Raw genomic sequence first — 23,438 nt, forward strand, 5'->3', positions numbered from 1 at the left:
TCTTAAAGTAATCCGGTATCAATGTCTGCAAATGGATGGCTCGAAACCACTGCCTCTAAATTAAGATTCACGAATCTCAAGTCTCTGGCTTTTCAAGCATTATAGGAAAACAGTTTGAAAAAGAAGTTTTACACGAACACAACACAATATCAAACTCAAAGTTCGTGGATTTTAAAATTTGTCTTAAGGACAAAACTACTAAAAACTTTAATTTCTTTTATACTAAAACACGATTACTCGTGGAGTAACTGGGGGTGTCAGGTTGTCAAGTGACGGGGAGGGGGTGAATTAGTGCTTGAGTACTTAAATTTTCACTGACTGATAGCGCATCTTACTTCAAGATAAAATATTTTGTCCATTTATATTGAGCATAAAGGTCACCGATGGCTATTTATTTCTAAGTCGCGGGAAATTTTTCACAAAAGCGGCAAAACAATGCATGTAAGCACAAATCATGGAAGTAATATATTGGAAATAATGAGTAGAAATCTTGATGATTTAAAGAAGAAATAAGTAAGCAGTGACGTAGCCCTAGGAGAGCCTGGCGGCCAGGGCACTCTAGAATATTTGACCAACAGAAAATGATTTTATAATTATATGCTCTTGCAAGTCTTACATATATTATAGTTTACAATTAAATCATGAATTATTTAAATTTTTCATATAAATTTTCATTTAAGTCGAATTTAGTATTACAAATGTCATTTAAGTCGAATTTAGTATAACAAATAAACTAGTAGATAAAATATAACGAATTCCTCCGCTGATTAACGTAGTGCAAAATGCAAATAAGGCATGCAATTTGTTACAATTTTTCCATGTTTTAAAACTTAATATATTGCATCAGTATGAAACATCTCATCCTGCAGGATGTTCATCGTCACCTCACTCTCAAACATTATCGAGACCTTTTCTAGACAAGCAGTTACCTGAAAAAAGTCATATGGAATAATGGAATGTAGTTTTTTTTTGACCACAATAGAATTGAAACATGACGCATAAGAAGAATGACGCCTGTAATGTCTGGTAAATCAAAACTTGCTGCATGCGCATTTGAAAAAATTTTTGACAAGGTCAATCATATTTGAGCAAGTGGAACAAAAAATCTATAGATAACTTGGAGAAGCATTACAACTAAATTTTCGAAAGCGCTTTTCCAAATTTTTTATAAATAATAGTTTCATTTGTGATGTAAATTCTCTCATTTGTTCCATGGCCTTGATTGTTATTAATGATTCCAATTACAAATTACAAAAAAATGTTTTGAATACTTAAGCAGGGGCAATGTGGGAAATTGTAACAGACACATAATCCATGTACGATCATCACAGAGAAAATAACGACGAAAAAATCTTCTTTTTCGCTAGTTTGGATCCTATAAATGAAAAGTAGTCGTTCATGATTTTTGCGATGAAAAAGGTATCGTATGTTAGGTCGCTATTGCTGATAATAGAAGAATGAGCGGTTTGAATGGGATTCCAACATTAAGTGACTCCATTCATCGTTTTCCAATGAACATCAGGCTTATCTCTATTATCGTTCATCAGATTTTGATAGTAATTTGATTTACTTTACTTAACTTTTTTACATGTGAAATTCTTCATATCATGGCACTTATATTACAGTAGTGATATGCAAACTATATACTTTTATGTACGCTTTGATGGAAATCGAGTTTTCTTTTAGTTTTCAAAGCGGCGTGTTTCTAAGCCGATTCATGAATGTTTCATACAGTAGGTGATTTGATAAATGTTCAATCTGATATTATACAGTACATAAACGATAAAATTGCTACTGTTGAAATGCTTGAAACGACGACTTTTATGGCATCCGATTTAAGAGTTCCAGCTTTGATTGTACAGTATATGAGAAAATTATCGCTGATAAACTCTCCGATGTAGATAATGTGAGGTTTTTTATTCACAAAAATCAAATCAATCATTGATTCTGTTTTTTCAGTGACTCACGTAGGGGACATACCGATAAAATATGTGTTTGATTTTTTCAGAATTAAATGAGAATTTCTCATTCCATTTTTTTAGATGCATAAATGAAGACCGATCCATTCTTAAAACTAGAGCAATGCAAATGTAGAAAATAGATGCTTGATGGGTGCTTAACAGTAGAAAGAGATCACAATATATATATATACTGCTTCAAAAACTATTATTAATGATAAAGACGCCATGTGATAAACTCCGAACTATCTTTCATTATCAAACAGACTTAATTTTCTTTTGTACCACGTGTCCACTTGATGAAATGCTGTACTATAATGAAAAGAGCGATTTATGAACACACATTGACATGTAAATGTTACATCATGTAAAACAAGAACAAGATATTTTCGGCATTAATTTATTACGTTTTAAATAAAGATATGACATTGGAAAATTCAAATCAATTTTTTTACATGAAACATCAAATTTCTAAAGCGAAATAAATAAGAAATAACACTAATTGATGTTGCCAGCGTGACTGATTGCTAGAAGTGTTGTTTTATCAACAAATTACAAAAAAATGTTTTGAGTACTTAAGCAGGAGCAATGAGGGAAATGGTAATCTACACTGCACATAAACAATGCACAACCATAACAGCGAAGACAGCAAAGATCACAAAAATTTAAACCGTGATAATGAGAAAGGGTATATACATTATGCTAAAACATGCACGTTTTGTGAAAAAAACACTTTGAATTGAGCATTCTACGTTGAACAATAACCACAGTTGGATACCATTAACAGATTAAAAAATCACAAGTGAATGTAGGACAACAGGAACTGAAAAAACATACATAAGTAGCTATATTGAATGTCTTATTAATGACACGTAAGTCGTTCAAGCTGGAGCACTATCTTCATCACAATTTTAATATAGGAATAGCACGCATAGATCTGCTTCAACACAAACACTTAACTGGACAATGTACTTCGTTTCAACTAACCGTAGTAATGAAACAAATGGTTCAGCTGTGGTTCCAGAAATGGATCGCAAGCTTCTAAATGCTTTGATTATTATGTCTTGTTTTATCATCGCAGCAGCATTCTTTAGTAACGTTGTTGTGCTAGCAGCAACATACAAAGATAGACGTTTGCACAAACCAGGTAAATATTTTGTTGCAAGTCTGGCCGTATCTGATCTGCTGGTAGCCATGCTCAGTCTGACGATGCGACTCGTTGTTGTCTTCCTAAACATAAAGAAGCCAATGACGTTAGTATTTTGTTACTTCTGGATTTGGGTGGATATTTTCACGGAGGCTACCTCTATTTCCACAGTGACCATCATCTGTATAGATCGTTACTACAAAGTGTCTAGACCGTTCAGATACAAGATAAACATGACAACGCATCGCGCATGTCGCATCATCGTTTTTCTATGGATGTATTCAGCAGTACTTGGTGTACTTGGTCTTATACCGTACCATGAAAATAAAGGTGTGCATACAAACTATTCAAAAAAATGTTTGAATGACAATGAGATATTCTACACTCTTGCAGCGATACTTAGTTTCTTTCTACCTGTCGTAATACTCGTCATATTATGTACATTAATATTTCGTATTGTACAGAATCATAGCAAGAAACTTCTGACAAATCTGCCAAACCATGATATATGTTCAAGGAAAAACAATCACAAGCGACAGTATTCAAATAGACGAAGTTTGATAACGCTGGCACTCATTGTGCTCACGTTCATTATATGCTGGGGTCCATTCTTCGTGATTTTTCTTATATCCCAATATAAGCCTTCACTGGGCTTACAGAATAATGTAGTTTTACAGAGTGTCTGTTTTGTTGTCCTTCCATATAGCAACAGTTTTTTCAACCCAATCATCTATGCGTTTTTTGATAAAACCTTTAACATGGCCATCAAAGACATGATCTTTGGGAGAAAGAAAAAAGGCACTCGTAATAACTGCTATTTTCACAAAGTACTACAAGGGCAAACGACAAAAACTACTAAAACATGTTTAAAAATGGACAACTGAGTGAAAATTTTCTACCAATTTTATCATCAGAACTTTATAGTAACTAGTAAATAAACGATTGATTTGAATCAACACTATAGCTTTATATAACAAAATTCAAACGTGATTTCTCCAAAATTATATTATAATGTATGGTACTGTGGTCTTCAAGAGGATAATTTATGAATATAAAACAAGTATTGAAATAAATCAGAGAATAATGTTCGAAACTGTTAAGAGTAAATTGAGTAATGTGTATGCGAATAAATCTTCATTAATTAAGGAAAGCCCAGCCGCCATGTTTATGAAATTAATTGATCTTACACAATCACACAGTGCTTTTACAGTGTCAGTAGATATATCACGACGTATAAGCTGTTTTTTAACGCTGTTGTATCCGGCGATGTATCCAGTAGACAGTGGCAAATTGGTCAAAAAAATTAGTAATTAAATTAGTCTGTTCTAGACTCGAAACAAATGAAAAAGAAAATTCTAGCCTTGAGTCCAGCGACGTCGTGCTACTATGTGATAAAAAAGCCGGTCACAGTATAAATTCAAACTATAATTGTAACTGGCAAGAAGTCGAGTTTTACGCACTACATATCTCAAATATAATTTCTAAACATTAAATTCATAAATGAAAAATATGCATTTTCGTAATATATGTATTAAGATTTGAGATATATCAAAGATTTACAACAATTTTACATTGATTTAAAACGTTTAGATTTCGGAAATTTCTCCTTTCTTTGAAAGCTACTACTAGGAGTTTTTGTGTTAGGCTTCTTGCTTAGCTCATCGTAACTTTGTTTATTTTTTGAATGACTATGGCAAGTTTTCTTCTCTTGAGGGCAGGGAAACTGCTTTGGTCTGTTTAAAGGAGCTTGATAGCTGAAAATGTGAGTAAGGAAGATTATTCATTACCTGGACAGACATTGTTATATTATAGTGCCAGTACAGTGTTAAGCAAAATAAAATACAAAGACCTCTTTTAGAATATGTTTTAACATAGACACTAATTAGCATTTCGATTGTAAATCATTGGCGAAGCCAGCCCGATCTTTTACTCGTACAATGCAAGTCTCTCAGCAAAATTATTATTCATTTCTTCAGTGATTGAACACAAAAATATTTGCATTGTAGGAGAAAAAACGTGCTTTCGGTGTTACCGAGTGGGATATTTCATTCTTTGGTCATTCATCACCAATGACATGGTTAAAAAGTTTAGAATACCTAAAGGCAATAAGTGCTGCACGTGCGAGGGTGAAGTGCGTGAGAGACACTTGCATGACATATAGGAACCACTGGTTTAAAATTTTGCAAAAAAATGCGAGTTGCACTTTTGTTGATCCAACATTTTCAATATCAGTAGCACATCAATATTGTACCACATGCAAACATCTTCATTTCCCAAGTGACTGTTGTTTAACTAATCATTTAAAGAAAGATGTAATAATGTGTGGAGACAACAAGTGCTCGATCTCTCTCATGTGATTTACAATTTTTTTGCAGACTGATGAATGATGTTTGCCGACGAGTTACAGCATAAGACAATGCGCAAAACAAATAGTTACCATCACCACGAATATGTAATTTTTTTGCTAGGGAATGCATGTATCTTCCAGCATTTTGCATTGTGTTATATGCACAGAAATCAGATGCAGATACGTATAACAAAGAGCACATGAAATTTTGAGGTTTTTTACTCACTGGTATGAAGAGAAAACTTTCATTTTAAGAGACAAATTTTTTGAAAAAAGCCATATGTTCAACACATATGTCGCAATATAACGGAAGATGATACAAGCTTAGAGCTTAAGTACAAACTCGAAGCAATTGACTTAAAAAAACGAGGGGAATATGACACAGAACAAAATTCCGCAAGACTAACTGGCCGCTAGCCATGGCGAAAACCAAATTCGGATATAAACGTCCCAACCAGTTAAGTCGTCAAAAATGATTAATATGCATTCATATACCGAAAGTCAAGTATCAGTAACAGTTGACATTGTCTGTGTGGCAGGGAGACGCAGTAATTCTGTAATAGCAAGAGTTACCGCGAATTACACGCGGTTTATATGAGGAGCGCATTGCATTTCGGGTCCACGCGCACTGCATTTTGGGTTCATACTTTTACTCAAAATTTTATTTTCACATTACCCAGGATCACTTGATTCAAGTGGAGCCTTTGACAATGTTATTTTCATTGATGGAACATTCCTTGTTACAGTCAATCTAATACAAAAGATGAAATTTCATTACAACAATCATGTTGTAATGCATTTACTTCAATAGTGCAAGGGTATGCAGTCATGCAAAACATTTACATTCTTGTATTACACATCCTGACAAAGGTGACAAGTCTAATCCTAAGTTGATCAAGCCATACCATACAATCCCAGGATTGTGACCAAGATTGTAAGTTTAAAGGCAAATGAATAACACTGCTATACCAATAACGGGCCTGGGACATGTATGGTATGGTTCTCTACTTATAAGGTAGACTTGTCGAAATTCCAAGAATGTAGAGTCATTGAACAAATAATGTTTGTGTGATAGCACTTTTGCTATAGTACATGTGTTACAAACATGAATGTTGTCTTAAAAGCATGTACAAAATTAACATTTAATACAAAACAGTTGAGCATATTTGTTTATAGTACATAACATTTGAAAAAATGTTTTGCTCGATCACGCACACATTAAAAGGTCCATTCAAATCATCTATTGTCAATTTTTCAAGGATTATTAATATATGAAAAGAGGGAAGACAATATGCAGTACTATAACTCATTGATATTAATGCATGAAAATATTATGGAATATTGTATGAAATTTAGTGAAACTGAGGCCAAGCAGTTGAGGGTTACAAATTTAAATTCTGGTTAAGTAATGTGAAAATTTAAAACAAAATCTATTTTATTTCATACTTATCCAAGCCTATTGATTCATTTGGCTCCCATACGTCCTCCATCCTATACAAAATTATATTCATAACATTCCTTTAACATAAAAAAAATTTGGAAGCCAAGTAACTTGGCTTGCATTTATATTTACCATCATTTTGTAAATGTAGAATAATGACAAGAAATTTTTTGTAAGTTTTCAATACCTTTTGTAGAAGAGTTTGTTGTTCTGATGAAGAGTCTGAAAACAAAAAATGAAATATGTACAACATTAATGCAAATTATCAGCATTATCATTAAATTTTACAGCAATTTACCTGATACTGCCTCTTGATTATTTCAGCACATGTTATTGTTTTATTGACAGTAGGACCACATCCAATGAGCACAACTTTCCCATCAACTTCCTGCACAAAAATAGGCAATGTTCAACTATTATATACATAGTATATACATAAAAAAGATGAACTTCTTCGTCTAAATAGCTTATATATTTTATCTTGTCAAAAAATAATCTTTCTTTAAAATGTAGAAACAGGGGAATGGCTAGGTATTTAGTAATGCAATTTTTTCTTAGTTCACTCACAACAATTTTCTAAAGAAATTAATGATGTTCTTCACATTATGCAGTTGGACCTAAACTTGCTGACGAGCTACGTTTCAAGAAAATGAGTGCAGTGTAAGCAAGCAGTAATACTATTTATGGCAGGCATCATGACTGCGTTTGGGAATTGCGATAACTCATAATTGAATTAACTGATAAGCAAGCACCTATCTACCTCTAAAAGTTCAACAGATCTGCTGATCACAGTTTTTAATTTGCTTCCACTACTTATAAAAATATCATGTGGTCCTTTTGGAAGCTCGTCAACAGGTTTTCTGTGAAGTTTCTTGTAATTTTCCATCGCACCCTAGAAAGCTTTTCCAAACTTTTGACAGAGAAAATCAACAGCCATAGTTGAGAAATTTTTAGAATTCAGTAATGAAATTTTCGATGTTTAAATGGAAGCACACCAACATCAGCGATAGCCAAGTGTCGGTCCCATGGTTGTCCTTCCTTCGATTTTAATAAATTTACTATATTACTATGGTTTTGTATATATCTGGTGAAGACGTAGAAAAATTATTGAGCTATGATGACTTGATACCTATCATTGAAAAATGTTTGGTAAATTTTTCCAAGAAAGACGATAATGGAATTGTTATGCCAGTACGATCAACCGTTGACAACGGAAATGGGTAGGTAAATGACTTAGGCCTGTTTTATACGTCGCATTTTACATGCGTCGAATGCATTAGAGACAAAAGAAAATGAATTAAAATTCCTCATTATCTTTTGTTTTGAATGCATTCGACTCATGTAAAATGCGACGTATAAATATTTATTTTGCTTTACTATTGATCAATCTTGAATCCTTGGTTTGTCAAAGGAAGTAGAAGTCTTCACTTTATGAAGTGTCATAATTATTCTGGAAATGTCAACTTGAGAATTGGACTTTATTGTTTAACTAAAATCACTATTCAGTATGATTATCTTACAGCAAGACAGTATTCAAATAGTTTAATTAAATATGGCTTAAAAACTGTGTACTCAAAGGTCAATCATTAAATCGCAGGAATGGAGCTCCATTGCATCTGATCCTAACTAATCATACACCACTACTGACAACATCATCATGAACATTTTCTGAGTCATTAGCAGTCATAGACAAAAAAGGTATTATCTCACTTTGAAAGCATTAAACATCATCAAAACAGAAACAAGAGTAGTGAAAATTCCATAAAAATAAAGTACTACCAGAGAAAGACATACCACAATAAGGAAAACCTAGCACAATGATGACATACCACGATGATGTAACACGATGACGTACCGCCATGACTTACCTCCATGACGTACCTCCAAAACGTACAACGATGACGTACCTCTATGACCTACCTCAATGAGGAAGACGTGCTACAATGAGAAAAGACGTGCTACAATGAGAAAAGACGTACCACAATGGGCGAAGACGTACTACAGTGGGTAAAGGCGTACCATAATGGTTAGAGGCGTACTACAATGAGTAAAGACGTACCATAATGGGTAGAGGCGTACTACAATGGGTAAAGACGTACCATAATGGGTAGAGGCGTACTACAATGGGTAAAGACGTACCATAATGGGTAGAGGCGTACTACAATGGGTAAAGACGTACCATAATGGGTAAATCGTACCATGATGGCCGAGTACCTACGGACAGCAATTGTGATGACGAAGAAAAAATGGGTGAAGATGAACAGTAATGATTCAAGAGCGCTTGAGTATTGTTTACTTTTTCTGCGTTGAACGAGCATTTTCTTATGGAAGCCTTGACAATAGTAAATGTGGGAAAAGGAAATCAGCATTATACTATTCAATAAGTGTAGAGATTAGGTCAGATTTTTGATTAAAAATTACATTTTCCATCAAAATAGTCGTCATATTTGGTCTTGTGTCGTCGTTTATTTTACATTAATGATAAGACAAATGTTTTCTTCCTCATTAAATTCATGAAAAAATTTTCTCGAAAAAACAGAAAATGGTGCTCTGAAAAATACATTTTGCAAAATAGCCACTGCATAGCACCGATTCTTGCTCTTTGGCTACCCCCACAGCAAAAAATACCCACTTAACTTTTTTTAATTCTGTATGCTAACTGCATGTTTTAGTCCTTATTTTGTTATTTCTTTGACATCTGCGCCATTTAAGAAAGATGCCAAAAAAGGAACCTGTGCATATGAAAACATGATATCAACTTATTTGCATCTAGAAATGTCGAAACAATGACAATTGCTCAAATAATCTAATTTTAACATTTCGTTAATAACCTTTTAATGAAGCAATGAAATTACTCGAGTCGTTTGTTGAAGAATTTGGTTTTTCCTTATCAGATATCTTTTTACAATGCCATGTTCCTCAAAGAATGACGAAGCATTGTCTGTTAAGTTGGTCACCTTATTTCCTCAACAAAATCCAAGTATTGACAGTATTATTGTTTTATTTAATTCAACAACTGGATCAATTGAAACGGTAAGAAACTATTCATTTCCTAGCCCATGGAAAACCTTGTTGTTTCTTCTCTCATACTTGATAACATATCTTTTGATGCTGGTATAATAAAAAAATTAAAAAACATATTACTTTGCCTACGTAGCTAAGTTTTTATATGAGATATAATTGTAAATAACGTTTATGAACCACTAAACAAGCAGTTACCAACAAGATTAACTTAAAACATTACAAATAAAATGAATTAATCAAATTTCTTGTTCAACTTAACAAGCTGAGAAATTTTAAAAAATATGATCCTTTAATGAAGCATCGATGCAATAGCGTAGCCAGCATTCAAGTTTGGTCGTGCTGTGTACATTTCAGATCTTCATCATAATCTCTTTCGTTAAATATCTATTTTTTTACTGTAGGTAAAAACAAACATATTAACATAGCACGACCAGACTTGCTGGTGCACTGATGTGTTCTAAAAATTGACCACGCAGTACTAAATAGCCTCAGCATGCAGCAGGCAGGTAAAGGCTTTAATGCAATAAATATACATATAACTGAGAATATTGGTCGGGGAATGTTCTAGAACACGTTTAGGCGATCAGTTAAGTTACGGAAAAGCAACGCCATAGCAAAGAATACTAAAGTAACAGGTTATTGTTTTTATTGTTTTGTTAACAAAGATATTACTATAGTTGCAGTGCAAGATGTAGCTATTAACCCTGAAGCTTCCGTGATAAGTAAAGATTACTTGTAACTTCGTTACTTGTGTCATAGTATTGACTAAAGAAAAAGATAATGAACAAATTTCAAGTAAATCATCGAAACGAAGCATTAATGATTACAATATTTTAGTTAATAGATGGAAAAGTTGCCACGCATATGCGTACGGCTGCTGCGTCAGCTGTTGCTCTAAAGGTAAAATACTACATAGCACTCTTTTGATGAAATCGTGATTTTTTTTTGAAAATTATTGCAATATTTTTGGTGAATTGATGCAAAGTTTCTTGTTGAATATATTGATTTGCTGCGTGACCTATCATTTTCTAGCATCTTACTTGTCTTGAAAAGTGCAAGATTCTCTGCATTATTGGAGCTGGTGCTCAGGCGCGGAGTCATCTTAACGCATTTCGACATGTCTGCAATTTTCAGGAGGTATATAAGCTACGGTCAAAATCCAACTTTTTTCTAATTTAAGAACTCGCAACGTGAAAATATTCAGTATTCAATTCTTACAGGTCAGAGTATGGAATCGGACAACTAAAAATACCGAAAATTTTGCTCAGGAGACTGGTGCGATTCCTTTTTACAACGCTGAACAGGCTGTCAAAAATGCAGATGTAGTCGTTACGGCAACCGGTTCACAAACAGCCGTTTTGTGTGGTGATTGGTTAAAACCTGGCGCCTTTGTTTGCTGTAAAGTCTTAGTTTTCAGTTATAACTGAGTATTATTGACTGGCAATTCGTTGAATCAAATATGCAGTATAAGTTTGGCTTAGTGAGGCAGGGATTTTCTACCACATTATTTTATCTTTTCCTTGGTTATACTTTTAAGAATCTTTTCTCTTTTGTTATCAAGCCATTGGAGCTCCGGTTGAAACAGCCCGTGAACTTGATGATGCGGTGATGTTACAGTCTACAGTGATAGTTGATAGTTATGCTGGCGCTGGAACTGAGTCTGGTGACATTATTCTCTCCAAGGTATATATGCTACCAACTTAACTGTTTTACAAATGTTTTAATATCTCAGTCTTATCAATCATCTGTAAGGTTTTTTTATGACATTCGGATGAGAGGATTGTAAAAAAGGCTTAGAGGCCGTAAGTCACTACCCCCGCCCCAAAAAAATGAACATAAATAACACTTTTATAATGGACCAACCATAGCAAAAACAGTTTAACATAAGTCAAGAGTTTTTATACTAAATATATTTATCATTGTAGGTGAAAATGGACGCAGAAATCGGTGAGGTAATTTCGGGAACTGTTTCTTTACCTCAAAATAAATTTGTACTTTTTAAATCACTTGGTATGTTGTGCAACTCAATACTTGGATTATATCGCTTGTGTTGTGAATGTAAATTTCGGGTTTGTTTAGGAATAGCCGTATATGATGCAATAACAGCAAAACATATATTTCTCAAGTACAAAGAGAGAGAAAAGGTTACCTGAACATAGATGTACAATATATTCCTTTATCAAACCTATTCTTTTGAAATAGAATTTTTTTATGTTGTTTAGGTTAATTGACACTCCAAGTTAAAATTGTTTGTCAAAAAAGTGAAAATAAATCAATGACAGTCTAATGTAAAGTGACGTTAATTTATCAATTATTTCCAATGCTTGATCAATAGTACTTGTACTATAAATTTCAATGAATGAAGACGTCAGCACAATAGTTACGTGTAGTTGGAACCTTTATCTTTGGTAACTCTTTAATCTTGATTGAAGCAATTCATTCTTGCGACATTCCTTTAAAATTGTATGTAAAAACATGAATGTAAAACACGTGCAATAACTTGAGACTTTCATCCTTTAAACTTGTATGTCAAAACATGAATGTAAAACACGTGCAATAACTTGAGACTTTCATCCTTTAAAATTGTATGTAAAAACATGAATGTAAAACACGTGCAATAACTTGAGACTTTCATCCTTTAAAATTGTATGTAAAAACATGAATGTAAAACACGTGCAATAACTTGAGACTTTCATCCTTTAAACTTGTATGTAAAAACATGAATGTAAAACACGTGCAATAACTTGCGACTTTCATCCTTTAAACTTGTATATAAAAACATGAATGTAAAACACGTGCAATAACTTGAGACTTTCATCCTTTAAACTTGTATGTAAAAACATGAATGTAAAACACGTGCAATAACTTCAGACTTTCATCCTTTAAAATTGTATGTAAAAACATGAATGTAAAACACGTGCAATAACTTGAGACTTTCATCCTTTAAACTTGTATGTCAAAACATGAATGTAAAACACGTGCAATAACTTGAGACTTTCATCCTTTAAAATTGTATGTAAAACATGAATGTAAAACACGTGCAATAACTTGAGACTTTCATCCTTTAAAATTGTATGTAAAACATGAATGTAAAACACGTGCAATAACTTGAGACTTTCATCCTTTAAACTTGTATGTAAAAACATGAATGTAAAACACGTGCAATAACTTGCGACTTTCATCCTTTAAACTTGTATATAAAAACATGAATGTAAAACACGTGCAATAACTTGAGACTTTCATCCTTTAAACTTGTATGTAAAACATGAATGTAAACACGTGCAATAACTTCAGACTTTCATCCTTTAAAATTGTATGTAAAAACATGAATGTAAAACACGTGCAATAACTTCAGACTTTCATCCTTTAAAATTGTATGTAAAAACATGAATGTAAAACACGTGCAATAACTTGAGACTTTCACCTAAGTAAGGTCCTGGCTCGAAGGTCCTGGCCAAAATTAAAGATTACTACTAAGAATTTTATATACCTCCTGAAAATCTTTAACGGTTTTGAAATATACTCTTTGTTTCTCAACAAGTTTCAAATAACTCTTGTTTAACTCGTCTCTTTTCTTTTTTTCGTTGGTTTTTCTCTCTTCAACCTAATTACAGCGTTGTCAAATACAAGTAATTTAAATGAGCAAATAAATACAATCTAAAGTCATTGAATGGTATCCAACGCTACCTTGCTTTTGTTATTCAATACACCCTTGACAATTTGTTCGAATTGTTCCAGGAATTGAGTTTTGGTGGAAACAGACGACATAGCTCTGAGGTTAATAAATAACGACGATGCTCATTTCAACAGTAAAACAAAACACCAAGTTTCCTTGGTTTATTTATAGCTAAGCTATCATAAATAGATCGACCAGACGACATAGCTCTGAGGTTAATAAATAACCACGATGCTCATTTCAACAGTAAAACAAAACACCAAGTTTCCTTGGTTTATTTATAGCTAAGCTATCATGAATAGATCGACCAGACGACATAGCTCTGAGGTTAATAAATAACCACGATGCTCATTTCAACAGTAAAACAAAACACCAAGTTTCCTTGGTTTATTTATAGCTAAGCTATCATGAATAGATCGACCAGACGACATAGCTCTGAGGTTAATAAATAACCACGATGCTCATTTCAACAGTAAAACAAAACACCAAGTTTCCTTGGTTTATTTATAGCTAAGCTATCATGAATAGATTGACCAGACGACATAGCTCTGAGGTTAATAAATAACCACGATGCTCATTTCAACAATAAAACAAAACACCAAGTGTCCTTGGTTTATTTATAGCTAAGCTATCATGAATAGATCTAACCAGTCTAGTTACTAGAAATGGTTACTACAAACTGGTCTGCTTATTTAGCCAAATTATCGTGAAAAGAAACAAACTGGCCTACTGACTTACGTACTAAGGAAAATTATTGTGAATGCTGACTGAAAAGAAATTGGGCTACTTACTTTGCAAAATTATCATGAATAGAGTTTAATAGCGTGACCTAATGTAAAATAAAAATAATTTTGATAGATTTTGTGATTTATGTCAAAAATTAAAGCGTGCGTGATGTTTAAGAATCAAGATGAGTACCATAAATTCCATCCCTACACGCATCGTATACAATTGCCCTTTTATTATTATTATTTTGTGCCAACTTTATGAAAACACACAATTCTCATGATGAACTATGTATTTTCATTGAAATAAGTGTTCCATGTTGATGACTCGAAGAAAAAAACGATGCTTTGGCTACATATTAACACCATTTATACGTAAAATAAAAGCAACTAAACGCATGCGCTGATTAATTAAGCTGAGTTGCTCTAGCCTGTGCAACCGATCTGAGCTAGATCAATTAAATTAATCAAAGAGAATTGGCTAATCAATCATGAATATCTGTTAAAAGAAAATTGAAATGAACTCTCGAGCAGGTGCAAACCCTCGAACTACTTTCGGTCTAGAGTTGCACTGATCCACTCTCGAGTTTTTCCATTACAGAATGTATAGCTTCCCTACTTGATGCCTTATCAAAAATAATGCATTAGCACGCAGTAAAGAACATTTAAAATACCTCTTTTTCAAGATATAGTTTGGTATCATCAAGTGTATTGTAAAACGTGTAGAATTGCTTGGTTTCTTTGTGGGTCGCTGCCACTAAATGAAAAAAAATCAATGTTTATCAATGTTTACCATCATGTGACATTTTCTTTTTCTCTTTTTACGTGTATTAAATCAACAGTAACACACAAATAGCTTTCCTATATACTGTTTTCTTTTCTATTAAAAATGAAACTTTTTCGTGAAATCCATAACTAGTCGTAATAATTGAGAAATTTTTTCATGTATATTATTAATAAGTAATAGCATGGTTTCTCGTGCAATTTGGAAAACAAGCACTCGTGAGTTTTTCAAAGACTTCAAATTGCACTCGTCCTTCTGACTCGTGCAATTTTGATAGTCTTTGAAAAACTCACTCATGCATGTTTTTCCCACCATGCTTTTATCTATACAAAACCTGTAAAAAAAACTTTGCATACGTCGTTCTAAACACGACAAAGCAAATGTCCAAGTTGACATGGGAGATGCAATAAATGTTTTAATACTTCTCACCTTGATTATACAGTTCTACAAAACGTCTTTGATACTGGGAAAGTTCAGCTCGTGATGGAACTTCATCAATTTTTCTCTGCAAGACAGCTATCTCACGATTCTTCTTCGCCTATATGAAGAAAACGATTTCTTAAATAGAATCTTATGATTACGTAGATGTAGATTTCAGTGTTTGAGGTATTGAAGTCTTGAGAAGGTCTAAATGTTGACTAAAGTTTCTATAACCTAGTCAAGAGTCAATGCACAAATAACAAAACTCCCTGTTTTAAACTATTCACTTATGAAACATATAATCTCATCGATTGAAAAAGTGCTGATGTCAGCAGACAACAGTACTTGTAGTTATGCAATATGAATGATTCAGACAGATCTACTGGCGAAATCCTTCATACATTAAGCTTCATTAAACTTTAGTATAAACGTATATTACCAATGCAAGTCTGATTCTCTGAAGTTTTTGTTTATCTGCTTCAAACTGCTCGTCAATTACCCTTGCTCTCTCCTACAATCATTCACAAAAAAAAATTACTGTCGTCTTAACATGAGCATGGAAGTATAATTTACAGAGATTTCGAAAAAATAATTCCTTTGCTATAAAAGTCACGTTTCGTATAATTACATTTAACCATTGCCTGTATATTTATAGATACTCGGTATGAAATCATTAGTAATAAAAACAAAAAAATTGCCATGAGCTACCGTATAATAAAATCGAAACAATTCTCGAATCAAACAGGAAAATAGTTTGCTTTTGTTTGCTTCAACGTTAGCAAACCGAGTTTTCCTTCTTTTCTTTTTACGCATATACATCAATCGCCTCAACAAGGTATTTTTCAAGGTCTTCAATTGCCCAGCCAGGGATAAATTCAAGAAAATATTAAAATAATTCGCCCCATTTGCTTGTAATTTAAAAACAAGAAATTTTTGTGAAGTCATTTCGTGCGTCTGTCCTCTTATAAATCATGGCTCTCAAACAATGAAATTGCTTGAATTCTTAGCCTTGTTAAATACCACATTTACAAATATAAAAATATATCTCACCTCATCTTCCGTCTCTTCCGTCCCACCCTCTTTTAGACTCTTTATATTATTTTTGAGTTTTTCAAGTTCCCCCTGCACGTGAAAAATATACTTAAAATAAACGTGTAAATAACATTGACAAATATGAAACCGATTATGGGACCTTGCATTGAGTTTTAAATTGTTGTTCTTGTTTCTTAAGACTTTCGTTCATGGCCACAAGATAACGTAGTTTTTGATAAACGCTGAAAAGGAAATGCTCAAAATATTGAACAAATGAACTCATATATATCAGACTACAATGTTCGGCTCATGAACATCTGATAAAATATACATGTAGATGCTACAAAGACCCAGATTATTCAAACATTGTGGGCAAAGCATGTCTTGAAAGAATCGTTTACAGATGACTCTACATTACAGTACCCTTCGCTCTCGTCTTTTTCAAGCTCGGTCAACGCTTGTAGTTCAGCTTTGATTTTTTCTCCATACTCTTCTTTCTAAATGGATTTAGCATCAATTACTGAAGACATATCATTTAATAACATCATTGTCATCAAATCATTAAAATCATAACAATGAAAACACTTTGTACACATATATATTTTACCTCGGCTAATGCTTCGTTGGCTTCATTGAAAGCTTGCTGAAGTTCTGCGTGCCTTACTTCCACCTAAATTTATAAAACATTTAATTAAACAAGTACAAAAACAGAAAACAAAACCACTAAGTCATATAGCTACTTGAGCAAGCTTCTTTTCTTGATTTGCTATTTGTTTTTCAACAAGCAAGCATTCTCTTATGCGCTTGCGCACCACTGGTTTTCTCATTTTTTTCGCTGTCTTCTTGTAATACCACTTGCTACAGAAAAGATCGAAAGTTTTGTTGAGTAATATGGCACGCTGTTGCAAAACTTAATGGCTCAAAAATTTTCAGAAGTATTTTTAAGGTTTTTACAACTATTCCTCAATACTACTGTTTATTTCTTCTTCTTTGCAGTACAGTGCTGCCTCGCGTAACTCTTAAATACACATGTTAAATGAAATAGTGACGCTGCTACCTTTTCAGCATACTCAGAGACAATTTGCGAAATTTCTTCAGATTGGAGACCGACAATTGAGCCAACCATGCTTGAGGAAAGTGATCCCTAAACAACATAAAATAAAAAATTACAAATTGAAGACATAGAACTTTGTTAATAAGTCCACTGATATGTTGCACATTTCAACTACAAACTACGTATGATCGATATAAAATTACGATTCAGTTGAGGACTAATACATAAAACATTATGCCGAAAATATATCAAAAAAGCGAGCGATAGCCAATGACCAAAGGTGTTCTTGGTTGTTTCATTAGTTTTCCAAAAGCTTCTTTTGGAAAACATTCTTGCCGCGTCCCTAAAACAAAGCTGCCTTCTGCATAAATCCAATTTTAATAGCAACCTCTAGCTTCTTAATTTATGCATATATCTTATCACCTCCAAAAAAACTCACAGTATTATAATATCCTTCCAAATCCATACCAATCCCTATGAAATCCACGCCAATATCCATCCCAAATCAATACCAATATCCCTTTCAAATTTCAGTTTTCACAACGTTTTCGTCAAAGCCGTTACAATCAATATCAGTACACACAGCAAGCACTATTGGTATATATCGAATGTAACTGCACAACTCCCTCCCTGAGTAGTTTTATTTTTTGTTATTAAGACTTTCAGATAATTTCCAGTTTACTCACTTCCTTTCCTTGCATCGTCGCCATTCCGCTCATCAAAGATTTGATGTGTTTCTAAAAAAGCAGCATATATATCATTGTACAGATTTACTAACTTATACTAAGAGGTGATAAAATTTTTTGAAAGCATGCAGAATTAATTGAAAAATGCCGATGCATTTTCACGAAACCTTTAAATCAAGACTCAAATCGAGAATTATTTTCTGCACTGATGACTTAAAAATTTCTTTTGTGTCATACACGAGAAGACAAAAAATGTTCCCATCGAGACCACAGAAAGCATTTTTTATTTTTTCCACTGCCTGCTACAAAACAAATATACGGGAACGCTAAATCATTAAACCGGACTGCAATAAAAAGTTTACTGAATTAAAACCAATTGTCATTCAGGTAAAACCATTGTTAAAACTAAATATAACTATAGAAAATGTTGTTCCATAAATACGGCAACGAATTATCAATAACGCGCACGAAATTAGCACGTGGTATGTTTTGATGTCGGAAAGTGCATGAAGTAGCATATTTAACCAAAAATACTACCATTCAACAAGTGCAGCCAATAAGAATAAATTCTGACATTCAATTTGGTATGTTTTCATCATATTATGTTTCATCAAAATAAATTACTGCAGATCATTTTTGGATGTATTTACATTTCCAAATTCCTTTGAAGGCAATTGGAGAAATTTATTCTTTAGAAATTCGCGCCAAATAGTTTTGTTCTGACATTTTTAAAATTTTTAAAATTGAGAAGCTATAATTTATTATGACGATCGCAACTGAACTGACTTTACATTTTGATACAGCAGAGGCGCCGGCAGGAATTATGAAAAAAAGGGGGGAGGAAGGGTCACTTAGGACGCGCCGAAAAAAGCAACTTATAGTTGTCTATGCAAGAAGAGGGGCAATCGCCACCTTCCCCTCCCCCCCCCCCGAAACACTGGTTATATTATGAATATCCACACTGGTTTCATTACATCACTTTATTTTAGATCAGGTTGATGTCGTGAAGAAATGATGGGATCAGCGGTGATCCATAACAATAAAGAAGTTGCAATCATTGGACGATTTTCCTTTACATACCTGTTCTATTGCGTGTTCATCTTCACCAATGTCGACTGATTCAACTTTATCCTGTCCATCGCCATCGTCACTAGAACTCTTTTTATTCTGTTTCTTGGCATCTTTCTAAGAAAGTTTTTTGAAAAAAATAACATACGTACAAAAATCCAACAATGTTTCAATCTTTCCTGTAATGTTAAAATCCTTGCAAACCTCAGATACGTAAAATAATGTAATTATTTTTACAGTATAAAATACAACAACCTACCTTTTCTTTTTGTTCTTTACTGTATCCATACTGCCTGAATACAAGAAAAAATACAAACAATATCAACAAGCTTTTCTCAAGATGTCACATGCGGGAAGTTATAACAATATATATATGTACATATGTACAACAAGAAAATCTCTACAATTTATTATGAAGAACGAAAATATTTAACATTACGAAAGATACCCCTAACTGAAATTAAATGGTGTCAAACGAATTGCATATAAAAAGTCTTGTTGAATGTGTTGTTATATTGGCGTAGATTTATTAAATCTTGTCAAAAACTACCCATGGAGCTTTCCACTATCAAATCAACCCTAACATTGTCCCAAACGTTGGAAAATGTACTTAATAAAGCTAGTAAAACAACATCAAACAGTAGCTACCATCCATATTCCAGTAAGGTAGTTTTTATGCGAGTTTCTTCATCAACAAATTCTAGTGACTCCGGTTTCTTATATAGCCTCTTCGGTCGATATGTATTCTATGAATTACGAGATGTGGAACTATCAACTTTGCTTGCTTTGTAAGCGAATGCTCAATGATTATAAAATATCCTGATGAAATACACGACATTTGAAGGAAAACTCAATCCAGTAAGTATGGCAAAGATATAGATGATGTAAGAATCAACCAAAGATACCACATCTTACTTTCACATCTAATAACGACGACTTGCATTTGTTTTTGCGATTTTCAAATTCTGTATCCTAAAGAATATCGAGTCAAAAACCATACTAAAATACATACGTAACTTTGGGAAAGCAAAGTTCAAACATTTATGTTAAAAATAACATTGTAGTTGATCATATACGTATAAGATGTTCGATAGATTTTTGCCTACCTCTGGCGTTGAGTAATTCTTGTTGAATTGCGACACTGAAAATTCCCTGATATAGTCTCCCATCTCCTCACGAGTTTCGATGGCTTTCTTTACAAGCCACTGAGGAAAATAGATGGCGTTAACAATAATAGTAAATATTAGTTCAAGTAACGAAATGTAGCGTGATTACTGGTTAGAGAATTTATCATTATTAGAAAATATGAAACAAGGCAAATGTCAAAAGCACACATGAGGCCATCAGAAGCTAGGTACGTTTTTCATAGGAGAAAATAATTGTTTTCCAAGCATTCCTCAATAACCATATTGTGGTGCATAAATGGTGAACAATCCGAATCAAGCCAATGATTGCGAAAACAGTAATACTGCAAAACAGGAGGGAAAAATATTAGAAACTACTCACTTGAACAACAGGGAAAATATGAATGAAATCCAGTCCTTGTATTTGATGTGGTTCAAGTCGATGTGGACATTTCATCTTTGGTAAAACAGCGACAATCTTTTCTGTCAATGCTCTATGATTTGGTTACAAAAGACAATTACCAGATAATCCTAGGTTCTAACAGTGGCATACATCGTCAGCCGGCAACTTTGGGTGTGCATGTAAACTTTAGACCCTAGGCATTGTCTAACTTTTTGTCAATTTGTTGTTTTGGCAGGTAGTGTGCACTGAAGTATTTAAGTATCATGACCAAACTTGAGGGATGGCTAGGCAACTGCCTTACCAGTTTCTCTTGACGTAAAAATTGAATTTTATTACAGTATTTTCTGCTTAATGCATAATTGGTTCATATCAGTTCATATGCATGACTGATTAACTAAAACATAAAGAGTCATGCTCATAAAAAACATAAGAGGCGTTTTACTAGATTTATCAAAGTAAACAGCTCAAAATATTCAATGAATGCTCAAAACATTGCATCAGTGAAAAAATAAAGTTCATACATTTGTTGACCAATAGTTGAATTTTCTTGAAAGAGAAGATCAACGTCAAGATCAAAATCACATGACGTAATACACCACGTCATTCCACCCACAACCTGAAATATATGTAGAAAAAATAACATTTTGAACTGTAATACATTTATATGTAGTTATGCCACCCACATCTTACCACAAAACTATGTATTACAACATGTTCTCAAAAGAGGAACCCCAGGGAATTATTTTCAATGATATTACAATAAAAATTAATTTCACGCAAAGTTATGGATTGATTTATTAGCCATCATAAAAAACACCTTATCAAATGAGGAGAGTCCCTTAATTCTTGCACGAAAATACCCAGCAGCCAAAAGCAAATCAACAGTTTCCGAAAGTTTCAGATTCTGTTCTTCATCTTCACGAGTTTCAACCTTTAATTGACAAAATATGTAAATATTGATTACCACACAAAAAAGCTATTGGTTAACCTCAACATAAGAACATAAATCATATGTAACATAAAGTATCATAGGTAACATTATGTCAATCCAATTGTAACACAAAGTAACATAGGTAACCCATGACATATGTCAATTTGATTGCAACATAAAGTAACATAGTTAACATATGTCAATCCAATTGCAACATAAAGTAATATAGGTAACCTATAACATATGTCAATCCAATTGTAACATAAAGTAACATAGTTAACATATGTCAATCCAATTAAATCTCAAAAGAAATCATTATAGGCACAACTGAATATATGAATATACATGCACACCCCAACCAACAACTAGCAATGGATTAGAAATAGAATGTTGCATCACGATCTCCTAGAATATACTTGACCACAAGAGAAAACATTTAATGTAGGTATGCATACAGCATGCAATTTCAAAACTGTTCACAAAGGTGCAGATCTGTTTTAAAAAAATGGGTAAATGGTCTGGATTTACCCCCAAGGATTACACCCTTGGCTACTTACATCATTGTGTGAAGACTGAAACAAAACAAAAACATCATTGTAAACAGGAGAACTAATGCTCAGACTAAATAGACAATATCAAATACACATAGGGCTTTGCACTATAAAGTTCATTTGAAATAGATTTTTTTATGGATCATAACATGCATATATAAGTACCCCAATTATTGATCTGCTCAAGACAATGCTGATGTTTTATTAATTTTCTTTGCTCAAGTAGTAGCTCTACAATTGTTAACAGGGAGAAGCGATGCTGAATTCATTCATAAATTTTCTCCTGCCTTTACTTTTGTATCCTACTAAGTTTACCTAGCTAAACCTTCCACAGACTAAGTACCAAGGTTTATATTGGGACCTGTTGTTCACATAAGAGATTTATGTCTTGTGCAAGTCTTTTCACATAATACAATTGCACACCAGCAAAATTTGTATTAAAAAAGCTGGCTTTACTTGTTTTGTGTACGAAACTTTCCAAAACATGATAATTTAGCTGTAATTTATGGTATCAACTTTTTGAATTATTCAATCCTATTCTGTCATACACTATAAATCTCTTTACAAATTCAGCAAATTGACAATACAATCACGAAACATACAAACACAAAACAAACTGAACAAAATAATACTAATGAGTCAAACTATAAGCACACAGTTTTCAATTGTAAACGGCGAAAACCTGTTTAACTTTGCCATCAGCATCAAGTTCCGGCTTTATGGATTTCTTCTTTATCCCAGCGAAACGTGAGCCACTTTGAGAAGATGCAACAGATGACATTTTTAATGCCAGTAGGTACTTATTTACCACACCAACCACGGTCGACAATACATGGAATTCAACTTACGAGATATTCTCCCTCCCTCGATTCTAGGACTCAAGCCCACTGCCCATATTCTGTGGCCCAAGAACACAGGTAATTTGATACCAATCATTCTTTTTATATATGACGCAACATGCGACCAATCAGCAGTAGAGGCTGTATAGTCAGGGGCTGAGTCAAGGGTACCTCGACAAAAATACTAAGTGCAAATTTTTTCCAGAAATGTGTTCAAGGACCATATGA

General features: G+C 33.3%; 4 protein-coding genes across 7 annotated transcripts; 2 read left to right on the forward strand and 2 right to left on the reverse strand.

The window, feature by feature from the left end:
• Positions 1-2,981: 2,981 nt before the first annotated feature.
• On the forward strand, positions 2,982-4,198 carry LOC124440577 (beta-2 adrenergic receptor-like). Its single transcript, XM_046990972.1, has one exon. It carries the CDS (start codon positions 2,985-2,987, stop codon positions 3,987-3,989), a length of 1,005 nt encoding a protein of 334 aa, XP_046846928.1. The 5' UTR covers positions 2,982-2,984; the 3' UTR covers positions 3,990-4,198.
• Positions 4,199-4,509: 311 nt separating this feature from the next.
• LOC124440580 (ribonuclease P protein subunit p25-like protein) lies at positions 4,510-7,924 on the reverse strand. Of its 2 annotated transcripts, XM_046990978.1 has the most exons (6): positions 7,654-7,924; positions 7,192-7,281; positions 7,081-7,115; positions 6,899-6,943; positions 6,129-6,203; positions 4,510-4,859 (listed from the first exon to the last, which is right to left on the reverse strand). In XM_046990978.1, exons 1-6 carry the CDS (start codon positions 7,777-7,779, stop codon positions 4,673-4,675), a joined length of 558 nt encoding a protein of 185 aa, XP_046846934.1. In that variant the 5' UTR covers positions 7,780-7,924; the 3' UTR covers positions 4,510-4,672. The 2 variants fall into 2 exon arrangements, with proteins under 2 accessions (XP_046846934.1, XP_046846935.1); XM_046990979.1 differs by lacking the exon at positions 6,129-6,203.
• LOC124440578 (ketimine reductase mu-crystallin-like) lies at positions 7,903-12,296 on the forward strand. Of its 3 annotated transcripts, none has more exons than XM_046990973.1 (9): positions 7,903-8,113; positions 9,788-9,926; positions 10,755-10,817; positions 10,950-11,054; positions 11,138-11,315; positions 11,479-11,600; positions 11,843-11,927; positions 11,997-12,061; positions 12,140-12,296. In XM_046990973.1, the coding sequence occupies exons 1-9, from the start codon at positions 7,962-7,964 to the stop codon at positions 12,146-12,148; spliced, it is 918 nt and encodes a 305-aa protein (XP_046846929.1). In that variant the 5' UTR covers positions 7,903-7,961; the 3' UTR covers positions 12,149-12,296. The 3 variants fall into 3 exon arrangements, with proteins under 3 accessions (XP_046846929.1, XP_046846931.1, XP_046846930.1); XM_046990975.1 differs by having other exon boundaries at positions 11,843-11,864; positions 12,140-12,210; XM_046990974.1 differs by lacking the exon at positions 10,755-10,817 and having other exon boundaries at positions 11,997-12,296.
• LOC124440573 (coiled-coil domain-containing protein 93-like) lies at positions 12,010-23,291 on the reverse strand. The gene is given in 24 exon segments (XM_046990968.1): positions 12,010-12,370; positions 13,408-13,521; positions 13,605-13,689; positions 14,385-14,422; positions 14,993-15,075; positions 15,532-15,640; positions 15,962-16,033; positions 16,573-16,644; positions 16,715-16,796; positions 16,978-17,051; positions 17,162-17,224; positions 17,295-17,337; positions 17,339-17,412; positions 17,612-17,698; positions 18,295-18,345; positions 19,375-19,479; positions 19,622-19,655; positions 20,011-20,108; positions 20,278-20,334; positions 20,469-20,567; positions 20,869-20,980; positions 21,411-21,505; positions 21,707-21,820; positions 23,054-23,291. Coding segments are annotated over 24 exon segments (1,914 nt in total). The 5' UTR covers positions 23,153-23,291; the 3' UTR covers positions 12,010-12,316.
• Between the last annotated feature and the right edge of the window lie 147 nt (positions 23,292-23,438).

Source organism: Xenia sp. Carnegie-2017, unplaced genomic scaffold, assembly GCF_021976095.1.
Source record: "Xenia sp. Carnegie-2017 unplaced genomic scaffold, XeniaSp_v1 HiC_scaffold_2, whole genome shotgun sequence".
Classification (NCBI taxonomy): domain Eukaryota; kingdom Metazoa; phylum Cnidaria; class Anthozoa; order Malacalcyonacea; family Xeniidae; genus Xenia; species Xenia sp. Carnegie-2017.

Coding starts and splice junctions, on each gene's coding strand:
- LOC124440577 (XM_046990972.1), top strand. CDS start 2,985: ATGGATCGCAAGCTTCTAAATGCTTTGATTATTATGTCTTGTTTTATC.
- LOC124440580 (XM_046990978.1), bottom strand. CDS start 7,779: ATGGAAAATTACAAGAAACTTCACAGAAAACCTGTTGACGAGCTTCCA. Junction 7,282..7,653: donor GATCTGTTGAACTTTTAGAG/GTAGATAGGTGC, acceptor ATTTTTGTGCAG/GAAGTTGATGGGAAAGTTGT. Junction 6,944..7,080: donor AACAAACTCTTCTACAAAAG/GTATTGAAAACT, acceptor AATTTTGTATAG/GATGGAGGACGTATGGGAGC.
- LOC124440578 (XM_046990973.1), top strand. CDS start 7,962: ATGGTTTTGTATATATCTGGTGAAGACGTAGAAAAATTATTGAGCTAT. Junction 10,818..10,949: donor CGTCAGCTGTTGCTCTAAAG/GTAAAATACTAC, acceptor ATCATTTTCTAG/CATCTTACTTGTCTTGAAAA. Junction 11,055..11,137: donor ATGTCTGCAATTTTCAGGAG/GTATATAAGCTA, acceptor CAATTCTTACAG/GTCAGAGTATGGAATCGGAC.